The sequence below is a fragment of the Protopterus annectens genome, chromosome 7.part0, assembly GCF_019279795.1.
Source record: "Protopterus annectens isolate FY-2018-M chromosome 7.part0, PAN1.0, whole genome shotgun sequence".
NCBI classification, from domain to species: Eukaryota; Metazoa; Chordata; order Ceratodontiformes; family Protopteridae; genus Protopterus; species Protopterus annectens.
The window spans coordinates 89,620,675-89,641,243 of record NC_056739.1 but is presented as its reverse complement, the minus strand read 5'-3'; the positions used below and the strand labels follow the sequence as shown (position 1 = coordinate 89,641,243).

The 20,569-nt window shown below is 41.6% G+C and overlaps 1 protein-coding gene across 3 annotated transcripts in view; it reads left to right on the top strand.

The window, feature by feature from the left end:
* NAV1 (neuron navigator 1) overlaps nt 1–20,569 on the top strand; it is a 2,383,470-nt gene that overhangs the window by 2,147,187 nt on the left and 215,714 nt on the right. For all 3 annotated transcript variants that reach the window (XM_044076515.1, XM_044076516.1, XM_044076517.1), the window contains 2 exons: nt 11,566–11,801; nt 15,049–15,203. In XM_044076515.1, coding sequence (XP_043932450.1) covers nt 11,566–11,801; nt 15,049–15,203 — 391 coding nt within the window. The remainder of the gene's footprint in view (nt 1–11,565; nt 11,802–15,048; nt 15,204–20,569) is intronic.

Sequence of the window (20,569 nt, the reverse complement as noted above, 5' to 3'; positions counted from 1 at the left end):
GGCATTCACACTCAGATCACTGAACTACCTAACACATTTTACGAGGCTTCAAAGAGATCTCCTTGAGGAGTTGGGAGATACTCTACAAGGTACATCTACTGAAGGAGTCCTTGAGAAGGTGTCTGCTCAGTTGTCTACCTTAAATTCCATTGTTAACTACTCCATGAGGCTGATTTCTTATGCAGCCGACGGACCGAGCAGGGCAGTGGGTTTCTGGAGTTTCCCTTAGGAGACACTCTTGGATGCACTTGTGTAATTTTGCGGAGCCATTAAAGTCTACCTTTACCAATGCCCCCTTTGATGGTTCTTCGTTGTTTGGACCTAAGGTAAAAGATACACTCACCAGGTGCAAGCAAGAAGGGAAAATGCTCTCTGCCATGGGAGTATGTTTTACCATCCCCTCTAGACCATATCCCAAGGATCAGAGAGGTGGTAAAATGTGGTTCAAGAAGTCCCAGAGATTTTTCCTGGTTGCACAGGGTGACTCCTCCTTCAAGGGAGAGGAGCAAATTGTAGATGTTGCCCTAGAGGCAGGAGCGGCCCACAAAACCAGGGAGGCCGTGATTCGTTTTGAGGCCGTCCCTATCAGTGCTCCTGATATGGGGCCCGGCTGTGCTTCTCTAGAGCCAGTTGGGGGTCACATTTCTTTGTATCCAGAAGCCTGGCTAAATATCATCCAAGATAAATGGATACAAAGAATAATCACCAGAGGTTACTCCATACCCTTTTCTTTTCACCCTGTGTTCCCAAGAAGATCCCGAATGTGCACCCAATCACAGGAATCAAGCAACTGTAGAAGTGAAAAAGTTGCTCACAGACAGAGTCATCCAAATCGTCCCCACAGACTAGTTAGGATTTGGAACTTACTCCAGATTCTTTTTAGTGCCAAAACATACTGGGAACTGGAGGCCCATCTTGGACCTCAGCAAACTAAATGAATCCGTAAAGAAGGACAAGTTCTGGATGGTGACACTGCAGTCTCTACTCCCTCTGTTAGGGAAAGACCGTTAGATATGCTAAGTAAGCCTCCAAGATGCATACTACCATATAAAAATGGACAGAGCATCGAGAAGCCACCTACACTTCCGGCTGGGAGCCAGTCACTACCAATTCTGTGCTCTCCCCTTCGGTCTCACCACAGCCCCCAGGGTGTTCACCAAATGTATGGCAGTAGTGACAGCTCACGTGAGAATTCTAGGATTCCAAGTGTTTCCGTACCTGGACGACTGGCTTCTGACCGCCTACACCAGGCATCTACTCCTACAAACCAGAGATTCCACTATCTAACTTTGTTCCCAGTTGGGGATTACAATAAACTGGGGAAAGTCTGCCTTATTACCCTCTCAATCTGTGACTTTTATAGGTGCAGAAATAGACACGGTCACCATGTTAGCTCGTCTACCTGCAGAAAGAGCACAGAACCTCACACAAAAAGTTCTCTGTCTACTTCCTTTGCAAAAAGGCAAGGCAAAGACAGTGCTGAAACTCTTGGGGACCATGGCCTCCACCATAATGTTAGTCCCTCTTGCCAGATTACATATGCAAATTCTTCAATGGCTTTTATCATCCCAGTGGTCTTTTCAACAACTGCCTCTATCTCACCACATCATCATAACAGAGTTTTGCAAAAAGGATCTCCATTGGTGGATCCAACCCGACCAACTAACAGCAGGCACTCCATTCCTTCCTCGCCATCTGGTTGCTACTGTGACCATGGATGCCTCACAGATAGGGTGGGGGAGGGGCATTATCTAGGCAGGACTGTCCAAGGCACATGGCAAGATCCCGAGGCTCACCTGCATATCCGTGTCCTAGAGATGAGGGCAGTGCTTCTAGTGTTGCAAGCAATTCACGACTCTCTTCTTCTTGGGACGATAGCAATCCAATCAGGCAACATGTCAGTGGTATGGTATCTCAACAAACAAGGTGGAACCAGATCTTACCCCCTTTGTCAGGAGGCGATTCGTGTTTGGAAGTGGGCGATATGTTTCCAGTGCTTTTTAGTGGCAATGCACATCCCAGTGACAACCAACGTGATAGCTGACAAGCTCAGCCGGGCAACCTTGATGGCTCACGAGTGGTCTCTGAATCTGGAAAAAGCGGAACAGTTTTTCTGCAAATAGGGATGGCCTTGCTGCGATCTTTTTGCCAGCCCGATCAACTCCAAATGCAGCAGCTATTTTTCCCTTATCGCCCCTCTGGGGGAGTCACCGAGAAACGCACTTGTTCACGATTGGCCCCTGGGACTCCTTTATGCTTTCCCTCCTTTTCCTCTCATATCCAAGGTGATTCAGCAGAAAGCAAAGCTGTTGGGAAGCAGAATGATTCTCATCACTCCTTAATGGCATAATGATTTTTCACCTGCTGTGACCCACATCCTCACATCTTCACATAAACGTTCCCTAGGAAGTTGTACTCTAGCAAATGGAGAAGGTTTTCTATCTGGGCTAAGAAAGGAATGTAGACCAGCAAATGGAGAAGGTTTTCTATCTGGGCTAAGAAAGGAATGTAGACCCTTACACTGCATCCACTTCAGTGGTTTTAGAATTTTTGTCTGAACATTTACATCAGGGATCTGCTGCTGCCACAATTAGGGTCCAGTTGGCAGCGATATCTAATTTTCATTTGGGTCAACATGAGTCTAACCTGATGTCACACAGATTGTGTAAAACCTTCCTTAAAGGTGCTACTTTGCTGGGACCCACTTTTCAGAAACTGGTAGCTTCCTGGGATCTGAACTTTGTCCTGTCCAAGCTAACTTCTCCACCCTTTGAACCTGCTCATTTGTATCCACTGAAATTTCTGTCGTGGAAGATGTTGTTTCTAGTAGCCATCACATCAGCTAGATGAGTATCAAAGTTGCAAGCACTGTCTATCTAGCCCGAGTTTCACTTCGTACAAATCCTTCTTTTATCCCTAAAGTTTGCTCTCACAATAACTTGAACCAAACTATAGAGTTGCCGGTGTTTTTCCCTAACCATTATAGGTATTATTTAAATCTGTCCTTTTCAAGAGCCACGTGAGATTTTACCGTAGGTTTGTAGATGATTTGTTTTTTCTATGGTATGGAGATGTTGGACATCTGCACATCCTAGTTGAATTCTACCAGTTTCTTAAAATTCACTCTTAATTTTTCATGTTTTAACATCTCCTTTTTAGATGTGGAAATATCTAGGCTAGATAATGGATTATTAAACACATCCATTCATAGGAAATTATGCTATAGGAATACTCTTCTTCACCAAAAGAGTATGCACCCTGGTCATGTTTTTCATAACATTTTGAAAGGCCAGTTTATAAGAGCTTCCAGATATAACCCGATAGATGGTGATTATAAAAATGAAGTAACAGAGTTAAAAGAGAGATTTATTGAAAGAGGGTATGATAAAGGTTTGATAGAAAAAGTGATAAAAGAAGTAGATATGTTACGTACCACTACAGCTAAACCATATTTTTTAGAAGCTGAAAGGAACAATGAAGGTACTATACAATCTTCCAAAGGAATAGTAAGACCTATTTTAAATTACACGAGGGATACTAAAATATTAAAAGAACTATATGATAAACATTGGGACATCTTAATATCCGATCAAGATGTCAAGGAATTAGTTGGTCCAAAACCTAGTTTTGCATTTAAGAATAGACCAAGAAAACCTTGTTATTATATTGCCCCTAAAAAAAGATGAGAGAGGAGAGAATCAGATAATATAAAAAAAAAAACACTCTGCCGTGTGCATGTAATCACTGTGGGTTTATCAGTGATGCTGTTTTTTTTGTCCACCCAGTTATTTAAAAAAAAAATATTATTTTAATACTGAGACTGATTGTAATAGTATCAATGTGATTTATATAGCAAGATGTGTAGCATGCACTTCATTTTATGTAGGCAAGACTAATCGAGCCTTGAAAGATCGTATTAGAGAGCATAATTATAATATAAGAATAGGCTCTGATACCAATGCCCTGGCCAGACATCACCAGGCAATGGGTGCACTACATACTTTTAAATTTCATGTCTTACAGGAAATATATAATAGCTTTAGGGGTGGGGATATAGTTAATATGACCTTAGAGTATGAAGTAAGATGGATCATCAGATTAAGAGCTGACACATCACCGGGGTTAAATGACAAGGTCCAAATTAAGCCTATCCTTAAGAATAGGAGAGTCTATAGACCTAGGTAATTTCTGTAATATTATATTATGGAATCCCCGTAGATCCTTTTGAGTGCTCTCATGATAGGTTAGTATTAAGGCATGGTAGTTTAAATATATGTATTTATACATGAATATTGTTAGCTTGCCCTGTCAATAGTCTTACGAACTGTTCTTAACTGAGTCTGAGTGTTTGTTTATAAGTATGTTGCTTTTGCACAAATTAGCAACGTTTGAATTTTGATAGATTTTTTATGACAGTGTTAGTAATAAAGCACATATGCCCAAATGTTTTACATAAGTATATAATATTTTGACCCTCATAGATTTACTAGTAAATGGTACTGATAGCAGTTTCAATAGTAGTGTTATTAAGGCATAACTGCTCCTATGTATGCATTTATAGATGAATTTTGGTTGTTGCCCTTTGAAATGTAGTAAGGATTGTTTTAAATTAAACATAAGTACCTGTCCTTATAAGTATGCTGATTGCTTTGTATAAGCATGAATTGTTTGAACGTCATTAACTTTTAACCAATAATTTTAGAGAGAGTTATATTTAAACTGAAGTATGGAGTGCTATTTTATAAGTCTGAAGAAGCCTTTTGGCGAAAGCGCTCACTTCTTGTCGTCCTAGGAAATAAAACTGTGTTTTTATTAAAGACCTGGTTTCGTGGATCTTTTTCATCACTTTGAGACTTTGAACTCTTGGGTAAAGAACTTTTTGGAACTATAGAAGCACTAAAGGAGCATCTTTAGCGTTTGCTAAGGGAGAGCGTGCGTATGGTGACTGATTATTTTTATTTTTTACTTAGACACGCTTCTCCCTTGCTTCGAGTGAGTGCTGTACTACTCTCTGTTGTTGTGTGTTCATCATTTGGATGTTCACAGATAGTTCTATCTTCACAGGACTAAGTAACATAGAAAGTCAAACCAATTGTTCATATCATTCTCTGATTCTAGACTAGGTCTGCCAGTCTCTAAAGCGACCCTATCAAATTGGATTTCGAGCTGCATTTCCTTCATTTATTCTTCTAATGGAAAGACTCTACCATTCTCTGATTCTAGACTAGGTCTGCCAGTCTCTAAAGTGACCCTATCAAATTGGATTTCGAGCTGCATTTCCTTCATTTATTCTTCTAATGGAAAGACTCTACCATTCTCTGATTCTAGACTAGGTCTGCCAGTCTCTAAAGCGACCCTATCAAATTGGATTTCGAGCTGTATTTCCTTCATTTATTCTTCTAATGGAAAGACTCTACCATTCAAGATGAAGGCTCATTCTACACAATCCCAGTCTGCATCTTCTGCCTTCCAAGCCAGAGTTCCAATTGACAATATTTATGCAGCAGCAACCTGGGCTATCTGTCATACCTTTATTACTCATTACAAATTGGACCTGACCTCTAGGGATAGAGACTTCTTTGGTTCCATGGTACTCTGGAGTATTTTTCCGTGAGCCACCCAAGAATAAGGTGCTAGAGACGCTGTCCCATATGTAGGAATGAAGCGAGATAGGACTACAGAACATAAAGAAGTTCTGTAATCCCCATAACGTTCCATGTTTGTAGTCCATCTTGCCCTTCATTCTTACGAACCTACCCCCGTCCTGGAAAGATCTGGAGACAGGATAGTATTACCTTGATAGGGTGGAGACCTTTCATTATTGTTGTTCTTTCTGGATAGCCTTAGTTCTGTCTTTCTATAGTTTAGCAGCAAACAAGATCTGGGGAATTGTACTGGTGCAGTATGGGATACCTACCTAGCCATGAGCCAACTAAGAGACTTTGAGCTTTGTAATAGGCCAAGTCGAAGCCGAGGATCGGCTCCGAACCCATATGTAAGAATGAAGGGTGAGATGGACTACAAACATGGAACGTTATGGTGAGTGCATAACTTCTTTTTATTTCAAGTAAAGAGTTATTTCAAAAGCTTGTGGCTATGGTTTTATTTAAAATTATTAGGATATGTATGCAGACCTGGCGACATCTCATCTCTTGGTACTTGCCTTTTTAAATGATGACTACCTAATAGTACTGATGCTATATAAACATTTAATGGTTGGATTAAGGGTCACCAGTATTTGTGTACCAGATTGGTCTGAATGGTGGCAGTGTGTTATGGTGAAGGTGTTGTTGCTAATGGAGAGTATTAACATCTCCTGAAGAACATTGTATGTGGGGGTGGCTGCGAGGGTCTACTTTGGAAGCCCGAAGTTTCAAAATTTTGAACTTCATATAGTCGAGACCATAAGATTGAAGTTTTGAAACTTTGAACAGTGGCGATCTCTGTACAGAGGAACAGGATATTTAACATTCTCTTCACTGTAGTGCGATCTCTGAATTGGTATATTTAGTTGGCGGGGGGGGTGCAGGGGGGCTTGCCCCCCTGCATAAATGTAAAAAAAAGTTTATTTTTTTGTTGAAGTTTCGAACTTTCAAAACTTTGATATTATTTTATTTTTAATTTTTATTTATTTAGCATTTGTTAACCGGGAAAGTCCGACTTGGAACAAAGCCAATTTTCAGCGGATGGTCTCAGCCGTATGAATTTTGAAGTTTTGAAAGTTCAAGAGTCCAAAGTAGATCTGGCTGTGGGTGTGGGTGTATGCAAAATACTTTTAGGCGAGTTTCAGGTTTGGAACAAAGGATAATCTTCTGAGTAGTCAGTGATTATAATTCTGTTCTGTTTTTTTGTCTATTCGGCTTTTTTCCCGGTAAGGGGTCACCACAGCGGAACTCCAGTCCGCTAATGATTGTCAGTAGATTTTTACGAAACGCCGAGGTGCCAGCTCGACGCCCAACCTCCAACGAAGGCACGCCCATTTACGCACGCATGTCTTTCGAACGCTACCCAACCACGGGGAGGACATGCAGACTTCACACAGAAGGCACTCCCAAGCCACGCCGAGAATCGAACGGGAGAACCTCTTGCTGTGAGGTAACAATGCTACCGCCATACCACCGCGGCATTATGATTTCTGTAATTGATATAAAGCTTATTTGCCATGTGCTGGCTATTACCTCTGAAGCAGCAGTGAGCATTGGTTGCTATGCACTGTTAAGGCCAGTAACCTCTTGCATATTCTTGGGAAGCAATGGTGCTGGTCATGGGATTTTAGCTCCTGCCCATCACGTATAAACAGGTTGCACTGGTTGGGATTTAGGCCCTCATTTGTCACAGATGGTGTATCATCATTTTCAGCTTTCACAATTATCATTCAAGAAAAAAGACCTGGGATGTCTGGATGATGTCTACTACGTGACAACATTGTCTTCTTGTTATCTTAATGGAGTTGCTTGATCCATTTGTCCCCCTCTGCAGTTTAGCTTCTTGTCCTTGGGTTGGGCAGCTAGGATATTGTTTTTCTGGATTTATTCTGGCTTGGAAGGCCTTCCTCCAACATAACTATGTTATGAATATTACAGTGGGATCATAGTCTAAAACTGTCTAGGCCATCTTTGTCACTTCATTTTGTAGGAGTCCATTTGTTGTAAGAATTCTTAGCACACTCTTAATCTATGCTTACTGAGCAGATAATGAATGCAGAAAGAGGAATGAGTGAAGTGTTCCTCCAGCTAGATTCTGGTTCACATTGGACCACCTTAGGACATTTTGCACTAAGATACTGGGCAACAGATGCCTTCTCCATAACTTGACTTAATATATTTGTTGTACCTGTCTAACAATACTGCTAATCCCCAGGTCTTGTTGAAAGTAGAGACCAGCAGTGCTGCTTGCTAGCAACCTTTTGTTCCAAGTAACACTGGTTATCCCTTTTACTGAGCTTGGTAAGGCCTGAACCAGTCCTGTTGACCAAGTGTTACTCCATCTTGATATAAAGCTTGGGGGGGGGTCACTTATTCATCTATTCCTAAGGACTGTAAAGCTGATACAGCTGTCATCCACTTTGCCCATTTCCAGAGGTCATATTGCTCACTCTAAGGGAAGCTAGGAAGATGAGCAGAAGGAAATCATACCTTGCTAAATGGAAAAGATTCCCCTTTTGATGCTTCAGAAAATGTCAGGACTCCCAAGTGTCTTTGATCCTCTCATAACTGTCAGATGTTTACAAAATATGTTTTTATGCCTCAGTGAAGATATATGCTTTAGCCATCTCAGTTGGTCTGCTGGGGTACCCCCCTCTGTATTTCTTGTTGCCGGTAAAGCAGTTCCTTAAGTGGAGCCCATATTTTAGACCTGCTAGTGGAGAGATTACTCCACCATGGAACCTCATTTATGTTTTAGAGAAACTTACCTTGCCCCTTTTGAGCCAGCTGCATCTGAACTCCCCAAATTTCTCTTCTGGAAAATTGTCATCTTGGTGACAGTTGCTCTGCTAGAAGAACTGGAGTTGCAGGCTGTGATGTTCAGCAAATCCTTCCTCATTTTACACAAGGATAAGGTCTTTCAGTGTGTTAATCCATTTTTCTTGTGCAATGTAGTAACAGAATTATGCCTGAAAAAGGTGTTCTGCCTGCCAGTATTTTTCCATCACCCCAGCACAAAGGAGGAAGGGTCCTGTATTCCTTGGAGATACCTAACAACTGAAATATTAGCTAGACAGAACAAAACAAATTAGAAATCTGCACAGTTGTTAATTTAATGTGATTATGGAAAGGGAGACTGGCCAGTTTCCAAACAGATCCTATTTGTGAGGCTAGCCCATTACATCTGCTTCTGTTATTCCTTTCTTGGCAAGTCTGTCCCTAGGCATGTCAGACTCCATTCCACTATGGCCATTGAGGATTGCTAATGTGGGTGAAGGAAGCAGTTAAGGAAGAGCCATACAGCACAGCATGCACCAGGTTTTCATGTCTTCTTTTCACTTCAAGGACTTTGTCTATATAATAAGAATAAATGTGGTGACTTTTAATGTCCTTATTAAAGGCGGAGTCCAGGAGTGCAAACGGCGGGAGTGCATACTGTTGCGGTTGACTTGGTAGGCCCTTTTGGGGAAGATTACAAGTTGAGAAAAAAAATGAAATGACAGGAAGAGGAGTGTTTGTCAAGAATAACTACAAGGAAAGCTTGATTCTTGCACTTGGGATACAGAAACCAGCTGTGGACTGCAAGCTGCGTTGGTGATTCACCAGCAAATCTGAAAGGTATCCAGAGGTAACCAAATATCATGGCACAAAGACTGGGGACTTGTCAGTCAGAAGCATAAGAAAGTAATTGGCTGGCCTCAAGAAATGTTAATTTCATTATATTGATTATTTGATTAGACCACAGGAGTATTACGTCATATTACACAGGGTGTAGAATTTGGGAATGAGGCATTCTACAACAAGGCAAAAAATTGGTCAAAGGTTTCACTTAATGTCTACAACAAGGCAAAAAATTGGTCAAAGGTTTCACTTAATGATCTATAGAGAGATTCAAAGCATCTTAAGGGATGCACCCACATAACAGAAGGGAAGTCAAGTTAGACTACCATTTAGTTCTCAGCTGTAATAAGGGTACATCACACAAGACAGTTTTGCTGTCTGGAAAAAATGGTTACTTTAAGGACAAAGTGAGAAGAAGCACAAATAAGTACATGCTCGCTAATCTGGTCATGGATCTCTAAAGCCAAGCTGGTATTATGAAAAGCAAGTAGAACAGAAGGACAGATGGAGCCCTTCTGTCACCTGAGTATTTTCTGTTTTTTTTTTTTTATGTGAATTAATAATCCTTGCATGTCTGGCTAGTGCCATCTTCCCACTGTATTGTGGCAGGGCACTAATTACCCTAAAAGGAACACTTGTCAGAAAAGTTAGAGTCAGGATTTGGGTGAGACAAGGTGGCAGTAGGTCTGCCAAGGACAAGCGGATTTACTTTGTGAAACTTGCAGAGCTCACATCCTAGGCACCTGGAAAAGCAATTTGAAGGCTACAACATCAGAGGAGTTATGACTGGATGTCATACAGTGTGACAAATATGACTTTAAGATCAATGTTTAAGAGGTCTCCTTTGTCATTTGAAGAATATAAATAAGATGGCCATATTCCATAACATTTTATGCACTGTGTTAATTTAAAACAATGAGATAGATTACTGTTTAATAAATGCCAGCTGCAAAAGTAGGTGTGTCAGCAAGTAAGAAAGTACAGAAGCAGTGCTGCCTTTGGCTGCCTACAGCACTGGCAATTCTCACAAGTGACCAAGTCATAGTTTGTTTTGTTTTTTTTTTTATTTATTCTTGCTCTGTCTTGTTTCCTTATGGCTTGCTGCTTAGGAAACACTTCTTAAAACCTCCGAATAGAAAGTTTCTCATGAATTGTGTGTGTGTGTGTGTGTTTGTGTGTGTGTGTGTGTGTGTCTGCAGAAACAGAAGATGTTTGTCATTATTGGGAATGCTTCTGCTTATGAGTTTTTCAGTCAGCCACTCACAAGTTGTCTTCCTTGTGGCTACAGTATGATTGTGATGTTCCTAAGCTCTAAGAACGGCACTTATAACATACTGTAGCAAGAATTTTATTTATTCCAGCATTGATTTTAACTAGGATTAAACAAACTACACAATCATTTGTGTGCCTTTATGTAAAACAAAGTGCTTCTAAGGGTCAGAACCCAATTTTTTATATTCAGAATATGGTTAATGCATCCAGGCTGAGCACTGAGAGAGGTAGCAGGAGTAACAAAAGCATCATTGTTACTATGTACAGGGGACGAAGGAAGGCATGAGAAAGTAATGTACTGTTAGAGGCAGCAGTCTTGTAAGTTACTGGTTATTTTCATGTCATAGGCTTCATCTGTTACAAAACGTTCAAGGGGAGTGCAGCATAGTTACAAACGCTTCTTCCACATTAGAAAATAAGTGAAGGAATCCCTTCTGTAATGTTGCCCACCCTCTTCCCTGCTGCCCCTCTCCATTATTGCTATAAATGCCATCTTGCTTCCTTTTGTGTGCATGGCATACTTGACATAATGAAACTGAAGAGGGTCCATCCATACCTCAATACGTGCCTCTCTCAACCATGACAGAGACAAAGATAGCTGCTGTAGTCATTCAGAAAAAGATTTACCATGCTATTTTTTCTTCTTCACTGTAGGGTGTGACTCCATACATCAAATTCTTACTTCACTATCTATTTGCAATACCTAAAAAGGGAAAGGATTTTTTTTTCTGTTACACAATTGCATTATTTATTTGTTTCTTTTTTTAGCTGGATGACAGCTGTTTTCTTTTTTGCTTTAGTGGTGAAGCGCAAACATACTACAGTACAGGCAGTAATGGTTTGTGTAACTTCTGTTAGAACTTTCAAAGTTACACAATTGCTAAGCTTACTTGCTGGTTTCCTGACTGTGTCAGGCCACTTGTAGTACCCTGTAGTCATTTTTGTAGAATGTCTACTAGTAAGAATTGACACAGTTTAATAATTTTTAAAAACTCTTTTTTCATCTTGTTTATATTTTCTCCTAAAGGTTTGAAAGAAAAATGCGTGGATAATTTGGTTTTTGAGACCCTGATCCCAAAGCCCATGATGCAGCACTATATTAGTCTCCTGCTCAAACACCGCCGACTGGTTCTGTCAGGGCCAAGTGGCACTGGGAAAACGTACCTTACCAATCGACTAGTGGAGTACCTTGTGGAAAGGTCAGGCCGAGAGGTCACAGATGGCATTATTGTCACATTCAACATGCACCAACAGTCCTGTAAGGTAAGTCACACACAAGTCTGCTTATTTGTCAGCTCTTTTGTGACATTGAATAATTAAGTTTTTCATTTAGAAGTTTAGTTTGTTTGGAAGTCCTCTGAGCTTACATGGACTTTTCTACAGAATACTTCCCTAGGAAAGTCTACCAGGGCCTGTCACGATTTCTAGAACTTGGATTAACATTCATAGTTGAACTTGAAGTTAGGCTGAAATTTACATTCTTTCATGCCATACTTTCCCAATTTGTTTTGGAAATCACTACTTCTGTTGCATGCAGACCAGCTAGCGATACCACACCATACCTGAATGAGCAAAGGTGAGGATAGCATAGATACAAATGAGATTTGTTAGTACTTTTGTTTAACATCACTTTCTGGCATTAAAGAATTACTGCATTTCGTAGTGAAATTACATCTGTGGTTTGTGTGTGATGTCTTTTTCCCCTCTGCAGCAGTGTTTTTATTTATTTCTGTGAAAACCTCTGGGTTTAAAATAATAGGCCATAACAGTATATTTTTTTCTAATCTAGCTATTTTTCCTTTATGTCATACTTAAACTTATAGTGTCAGGGTGCGGGTTTCACATTCCACTCTGCCCAGTGGCTCAGAATTTTCTGTACATCTAGTAATGGCAGTGGAAGCTGCAGAGTGTCCTTACCAATGCCCTCATAGTTGAGAAGACATATGGGGAGAAAACTAGACTACACTTCAGCTCTTGGAAGATGCATTGTGTAGTGCTACTGAACCACTTGGCATGTGCAGTGCTGTATATCCAGATGATTTATTCAGTGATGTGGTAAAGTTGTTTATACTCTTGCTACATGGATGTGCAGTGCTATATATCCAGATGCTTTATTTAGTGATGTGGTAAAGTTGTTCATATTCCTGCTACATGGATGTGCGGTGCTATATATCCAGATGCTTTATTCAGTGACGTGGTAAAGTTGTTCATATTCCTGCTACATGGATGTGCAGTGCTGTATATCCAGATACTTTATTTAGTGACATGGTAAAGTTGTTCATATTCCTGCTACATGGATGTGCAGTGCTATATATCCAGATGTTTTATTTAGTGATGTGGTAAAGTTGTTCATATTCCTGCTACATGGATGTGCAGTCCTGTATATCTAGATGCTTTATTTAGTGATGTGGTAAAGCTGTTTATACTCTTGCTACATGGATGTGCAGTGCTATATATCCAGATGCTTTATTCAGTGATGTGGTAAAGTTGTTCATATTCCTGCTACATGGATGTGCAGTGCTGTATATCCACATGCTTTATTTAGTGACATGGTAAAGTTGTTCATATTCCTGCTACATGGATGTGCAGTGCTATATATCCAGATGTTTTATTTAGTGATGTGGTAAAGTTGTTCATATTCCTGCTACATGGATGTGCAGTGCTGTATATCTAGATGCTTTATTTAGTGATGTGGTAAAGTTGTTTATACTCTTGCTACGTGGATGTGCAGTGCTATATATCCAGATGCTTTATTCAGTGACGTGGTAAAGTTGTTCATATTCCTGCTACATGGATGTGCAGTGCTGTATATCCAGATGCTTTATTCAGTGACGTGGTAAAGTTATTTAAACTCATGCTACATGGATGTGCAATGCTGTCTATCTAGATGCTTTATTCAGTGACGTGGTAACGTTGTTTATACTCTTACTACATGGATGTGCAGTGCTATATATCCAGATGCTTTACTCAGTGACATGGTAAAGTTGTTCATATTCCTGCTACATGGATGTGCAGTGCTGTATATCTAGTTGCTTTATTCAGTGACTTGGTAAAGTTGTTAAAATTCCTGCTACATGGATGTGCAATGCTGTATATCTAGTTGCTTTATTCAGTGACATGGTAAAGTTGTTCATATTCCTGCTACATGGATGTGCAGTGCTGTTTATCCAGATGCTTTATTCAGTGATGTGGCAAAGTTGTTCATATTCCTGCTACATGGATGTGCAGTGCTGTATATCTAGTTCCTTTATACAGTGACATGGTAAAGTTGCTCATATTCCTGCTGCATGGATGTGCAGTGCTGTCTATCTAGATGCTTTATTCAGTGACATGCTAAAGTTGTTCATATTCCTGCTACATGGATGTGCAGTGCTGTATATCTAGTTGCTTTATTCAGTGACGTGGTAAAGTTGTTCATATTCCTGCTACATGGATGTGCAGTGCTATATATCCAGATGCTTTATTCAGTGATGTGGTAAAGTTGTTCATATTCCTGCTACATGGATGTGCAGTGCTGTATATCCGGATGCTTTATTCAGTGACATGGTAAAGTTGTTTATACTCTTGCTACATGGATGTGCAGTGCTATATATCCAGATGCTTTATTCAGTGACGTGGTAAAGTTGTTCATATTCCTGCTACATGGATGTGCAGTGCTGTATATCTAGTTGCTTTATTCAGTGATGTGGTAAAGTTGTTCATATTCCTGCTACATGGACGTGCAGTGCTGTATATCTAGATGCTTTATTCAGTGATGTGGTAAAGTTGTTCATATTACTGCTGCATGGATGTGCAGTGCTGTTTATCCAGATGCTTTATTCAGTGACATGGTAAAGTCGTTCATATTCCTGCTACATGGATGTTCAGTGCTATATATCCAGATGCTTTATTCAGTGATGTGGTAAAGTTGTTCATACTCTTGCTACGTGGGCCTCATTCAAGGCTACACCTTGGAGTTAAGGAGCTTAGCTGTCAGAAAATGTTGATTGTGTTTATCGGGTTTAGCAGATGCATACTGGAAACACATTGAGCATGTAGAAAATAAGCATGTCCTAAGTCTCATTTAACTAATGTGGTGAATACAGACAGACCGACAGGCAGTGCATATATAATGCATGCCTTGAAAATAGAGTGTACTCATGTATGTTTGCAGTGGTAGGATTCCAGTGCCTAGTGGTGTATCTGGCTGAGGCACATTAGGGACCTCATACACTACCGTGGGTGAGAGCCTTATGGGATGTTTTCTAGGACTGCACAAAGGTACCCCACAAGCTGAATGACCACTGCTAGCACTCAATTTTCACAAGTGCTTTATTAGTGTTAACAGATACTTCACAAGACGAGAAGGAGAAAGGTGATAGTGCAGTTATTTGTTATTGCGCTTGATCTGTTTTGACTGCTGTTTTAAGGCAAGCTGTGGATCATACGTTTGCATTTGTTTCATTTTAAGGCATTGAGCTAATTGCTGCATACTACCAAAAATCTTTATTTTTAAATTCATTTACTGTAGGACTTGCAGCTTTATCTGTCAAACCTGTCCAATCAGATAGACCGGGAAACAGGAACTGGTGATGTGCCCCTGGTGATCATTCTTGATGACCTTGCCGAAGCAGGATCCAACACAGAACTAGTCAATGGAGCACTGACCTGCAAGTACCACAAGTGGTAAGCAACACCCAAACACATTTTAACTTATGTTACCTAGGCGACTGTGCATTTGTAGTGTTGTGTCTGATTTACCCAAGGATCCATACCCATTTTAACTTATGCTACCTAGGCAACTGTGCATTTGTAGTGTTGAGTCTGATTTACCCAAGGATCCAAACACATTTTAACTTATGTTACCTAGGCGACTGTGCATTTGTAGTGTTATGTCTGATTTACCCAAGGATGCAAACACAAGGTTCTATATTTGATTTCTGAGTAAGATGATTTATGGAGCTGTAGTCATGGCTTTGTTTCCTTTCACTACTGTAATCAAGGTTGACTCATCTTCTCATCCAGAGGTTTTCACAGTCTTTCCATGTGTCAGACGTACCGGTACAATGAATGGTTCGTTACGTATTTGAGCTACCATGCTGTAATCATGCATGTTGTTTAACTGCTGCACAGAGGGCCAGGATATCAGTATCTATCCCTCTGTTGGAATAAAATCAGTATGTATTTTTGGGGGGTTGTAGTACGTATATAAGTGCAAGCAGTTTACAAAGCAGCAGACAGTAAATGGAGTCTGTGAAAGTAGCTTACACCACACAGAGGATATGTGTAGGCCACGAGGTCTCTGCCCATCTTCATGAGCTCTGAAGGATCATTGTTGCAGTAAAGTGCCTAATACAAGGAATTAAACAAAGGGCAGATATAATTTCTTCTAGTATGACATCCTCAGACCACAGCTGGTTGCCTCCTCAAACTGAGGATGTCAGCAGGAAATCTGTCAGTAAGGAAGAGCTCAGCCTTTGCCTTTTTCAGTTCTTTTTTACTAAATGAACAGTTGCTTGTTCACTTAAGTCCCTCTGTTGTCTTCCTTTTAGCTTCTGAAAATGAAAATCCCCCAGTTTGGACCTCTTATTTTTACTGTTTGTTGATAAATTTTATTGAATTAGTCTAAAAGTGGTACTTGTATGTTCCTGGGAAAAGTCACCAATAAGTTTCCCAGGAGTATCACTTGCAGTGTCTTTTTTTGTTTTGAGATCACCAAAGAATATATGGTTCTGTGACAGCATATATCCACCTATTGTGGCCTCACTGCAGTGTGTTTTTAGGTGCGTGCCTCCGCCTCAAATTCATTCTCAAATACTTAGGCCCATGAGGATGCCTTTCAGAGTAATTTTATCGTGCGCGACTCTTAACCTCTCAAGTGTAAGATAACTAGGCACTGTAGAAATAAAAACAGATTAAAAATAAATGCACAGTAGTCTGTATAAAACAAGAAACTAAATGGTACTATTTGGAGGGTACTGCATATAGGAGAATAAAGCATTAAATAGGAGAATCAAGCTAGATAGTATAGGCTAAGTCAGAGTTATTTTAATGACTAATTAAAACTACTTGGCATGGAGGATATACTCAGATAATCTGCCAGTAGGTTTTTAGATGTGTAGCCTTGGATAAGACAAAGAATGGGTACTTGGATACACCAGCTGTGCCTCTGTGACCATCAGTAGCCGCAGGCTGGCTGAATGAATGCTCCCTGAAGAGAGATAACTGGCCAGTAACACTCTTAAGTTGTATATAGCTGGGTAGACCAGGACTAGACCTTTAAAGATAGTAGCCATTGCAGGCTGAGCAGAACTGGTGTAATGTGACAGAAACTGGGTGTCCCAATAGGAAGCTAGACAATGGAGTAGTCAGTCTACCTCTGAATGTGGGACCCCTAGGTACAGGGTGATGTTCTTCATGTTTCACTGTTGCAGTCATCACATTTGGGTTATCCCTGCCTGGGAAGCCCTCGGCCGCCCCGAATACCAGACACTTAGCATTTCTGCATCGGTTGCTGTCACTTGAGGACTGATGTCATGTCGTCAGGAGTATAAAGTAAGGCAGCCAATGCCATTACATCAGTCTTTCTTGCCATGGAGCCCGAAGCAGCAGTTCACACGAGTGTCGGTCGGCCGCTACCTGAGTTTTCGTCTACTGAATTGAATTTGAAGTTTTCTAAAGCTAAGTACCGCGTTGGGGATCCTTTTTTCTTGCACTAACCAATGTCAGAAAAAGCTAATAATTGTCTCACCTGTGGAAAGCTAATACCACACCGAGACTTCCAGTCTTACTGTGTCACTTGTTTAGGCCCAGGCCACAACATCCCCATTTGTCACTTCTGTGCTTTGTTCAATGCCAGAACTATTCGTCGTTGAGCCCTTATTATAGCCAGATATTTTCATTTACAGTCCTCGAGTTCAGATATGGCTTTGGTAAGCCATGTGACAGCAGATCTTCTGAAAAAAAGTAAAGATAAAGACAGAAACAGACTGCACAGGTCAAACCTACCGACGATGCTTCCGTTAAGCTAGTCGTCAATCCTCCGGTACTCAGTAAGGTGCTTTTGCAGCGCTGATGCCCACTTCATTTGATACGCAGGCCGCTACCGAGACCCTTTCAGAGTCTGGTATGCCACAGAACTCTTCTTTGACTAAGGATCCTGCGGTCGTCTCTACCTTGGATGGATCCAGAGCCGCTGAGCAGGCACCGGCTTCTGAGGAAGTCCTTTGCATTACCGAATCTGGACACAAACTGATGTCTTCTTTCGCAACTGCCGTTCCTTCAAAAACGACCGAGTTTCTTAGGCCCAGGGTTCAAACCACACCCAAGAAACTGGCCACCCACTCTCAGGCGCCTGCTACCTTGCTTCAATCTCAAATGCTTAAAATGGTGGAAGACCTTGTCATGCTGATCAGGGGAAGCCAGGTTACCCCCTCCAAAAGGAAAAGAGATCTGTCCCCTGTAGTTCTGTCTGAACAAGATTCTGATGAATCTGGTGCATCTGACTATGAAGACATGCAACCCCTCTCCACTTATGAGGATTCTGATGCAGAGGACTCCATTCCTTCAGCCTCTCCCCCAGAGGATTTTTCCTTTGGGGAAACCCTGCATACCCTAAGGGAGCATTTCCAGTTTGAGAGTCAGGACTACCCTCAGTCTAAAACGAGACTCAGGGAATTCCTAGATCTTCCACAACACAGACCATTGGCCATCCCCCCAGTCCTGGATGTTGTGGAGGATGTTTTCCTCAAATCCAGCTTGACTCCTGATACCCTACCTCCTGCTCCCAGAAAAACAGGCAGGTACTGTAGAGTCCTTGACTCGCACAAATATATTTTTTAAAATCCTACAGCTGACCCTGAGGTCATTTCTCAAGAGCCAAAAGGTATTACAGCAACCTCTGCTAAGATTCCCACCCCCTCAGACAGGGATTCCTGAACTTTGGACGTATGGGGTAAAAAAGTATACACCTCAGCTACTCTTGCTATCAGGGCACTAAATTGTCAGTTCCATATGCTGAAATTTCAGCAACATACCTTGGAACTCCTTAAACAAAAATGTCTTCCCTTCCTGCTTGGGCAGAAAGTAAAGATTTACAAGACTTAATGCATTCTGTAAGTCAAGTAACTAAACACACTTTGCACTGTAGTTTTGATGCCCTAGAAGTGTCTTGCAGGGCAGCAGTCACAGGATCTGTCATTAGAAGACATACATGACTTAAGGAACAACCCCAGCCAGACCATGTCAAATCTAAATTGTTGGATGCCCCCTTGTACAAAGATAACTTATTTGGCACTAAGGCAGAAGAGGTCTTAAAAAAGATGGAAGAAAAAGCAAAATCTATACAAACGGTTAAGGATTTCTTACAGGTCCAGCCCCCTAGGTTCAGTAGGCATTGTCTCTCCAAGCACTGGTCCTTTTCCTGCTCCAAGTAAACTGGCCCAGCCTAGGCCCCATGGAAACAGACACCCCAGACAGCAGCCCCAGGGAATGCAGAGAGCTAAGCAGTGGACTACCTCCACCTCAAAACCAGGGAGTTCTAAGCCACCCCCTATGGTAAGAACTCACAATGACTCACCTCCTCCACCCCCCATCTGCCCACCCTCACTTACCCCTAGGAGGACAACTCTCCTTTCACTCAAGCACCTGGGCCACCATTACCAAGGATCAATGGGCTCTGAACATTGTGTCTCAGGGATAGAAATTTTCCTTCCACACCCTTCCAACCCCAATAGGGTTCCCAGATCTACCACCAAATCAGTGGGCAGAGGCTCAATAGCAAATCCTTTCCCTGCTCTCTATGAGGGCAGTAGAGCACGTTCCTACAGAACAGATAGGCCAAGGGTTCTACTCCAGACTTTTTACTCCAGAAAAGAGGGCACCTGGTGCCCCATCCTCGATCTATCCATTCTGAACACCTTTGTGGTAATCCCAAAATTCAAAATGCTCACCCTCCAGCAGCTGCTACCCATGCTCTCCAAAGACGCTTGGCTGGCCACCCTAGATCTAAAAGAGGCCTACCTCCACATTCCTATCAGGGAATCCTGCAGGAAATATCTCCGCTTCAGGGCAGGATCTCAACACTTTCAGTTCTCTGCGCTTCCCTTTGGCTTATCTACTGCTGCCAGAGTTTTCACAAAATGTCTGGCTCCAGCCATTGCCTTTTGCAGACAAAGAAATTTGCCCATACTTAGACAACTGCTTTACTCAGGCAAACAGCCAGGAGAAACTGCTCAAGCACCTGGCCTTTGTAAAGAACCTACTAACCTCCCTGGGGTACACAATTAACAAAAAGAAATCAAAACAGGTACCCACCCAAAACATAATCTTCCTGGGAGCAAGTCTGGACACAGCATCCCAGATGGCATACCTTACACAAGAGAAACAAATTTTCTTGACAGCCTATTTCTCTCAACTAGCCACCGGGCCCGAGCTATCTGCAAGGAAGATCTTGCAAGCTTTGGGGTTCATGGCATCTTGCATACTATTCATTCCATATGCCAGACTGTATATGAGGAAACTTCAGTGGTACCTAAAGAGCCTTTGGTGTCAACATTCTCAAGACCTGGAAACTCTTCTACCAATAATTCTTTGCCTTAGAAAGGATTTTCTTTGGTGGGCAACAGCATGCTCCCACAACAAGGAACTGCCCTTCTCCCCACCCCCCGCAGCCCAGGCCCTCACCAGTAATGCGTCAGACTATGCTTGGGGTGCACACCTGGACGACAGGTGCATACAGGGCCAATGGAGCTCACAGCATATCCCTCTGCACATCAGTCAAAAAGAGATTATGGCTGTGCAGGATGCCTTGATAGCTTTCAAACTCCTTCTCTCTCCAGGGGTTCTCCTGATTAAAACAGACAGCACTACTGTGATGTGGTACATCAACAACCTCTTTCCAGGCTGGCCATGACCCTTTGGCTCACCGCATCTTCCATGCAACTACACCTGTTAGTACAATACCTACCAGGCTCTCTCAATTCTCTGGCAGACCAATTAAGCAGAAATCTTCTAGACCCACATGAGTGGCAACTCAACAGAAGTACCTTCAC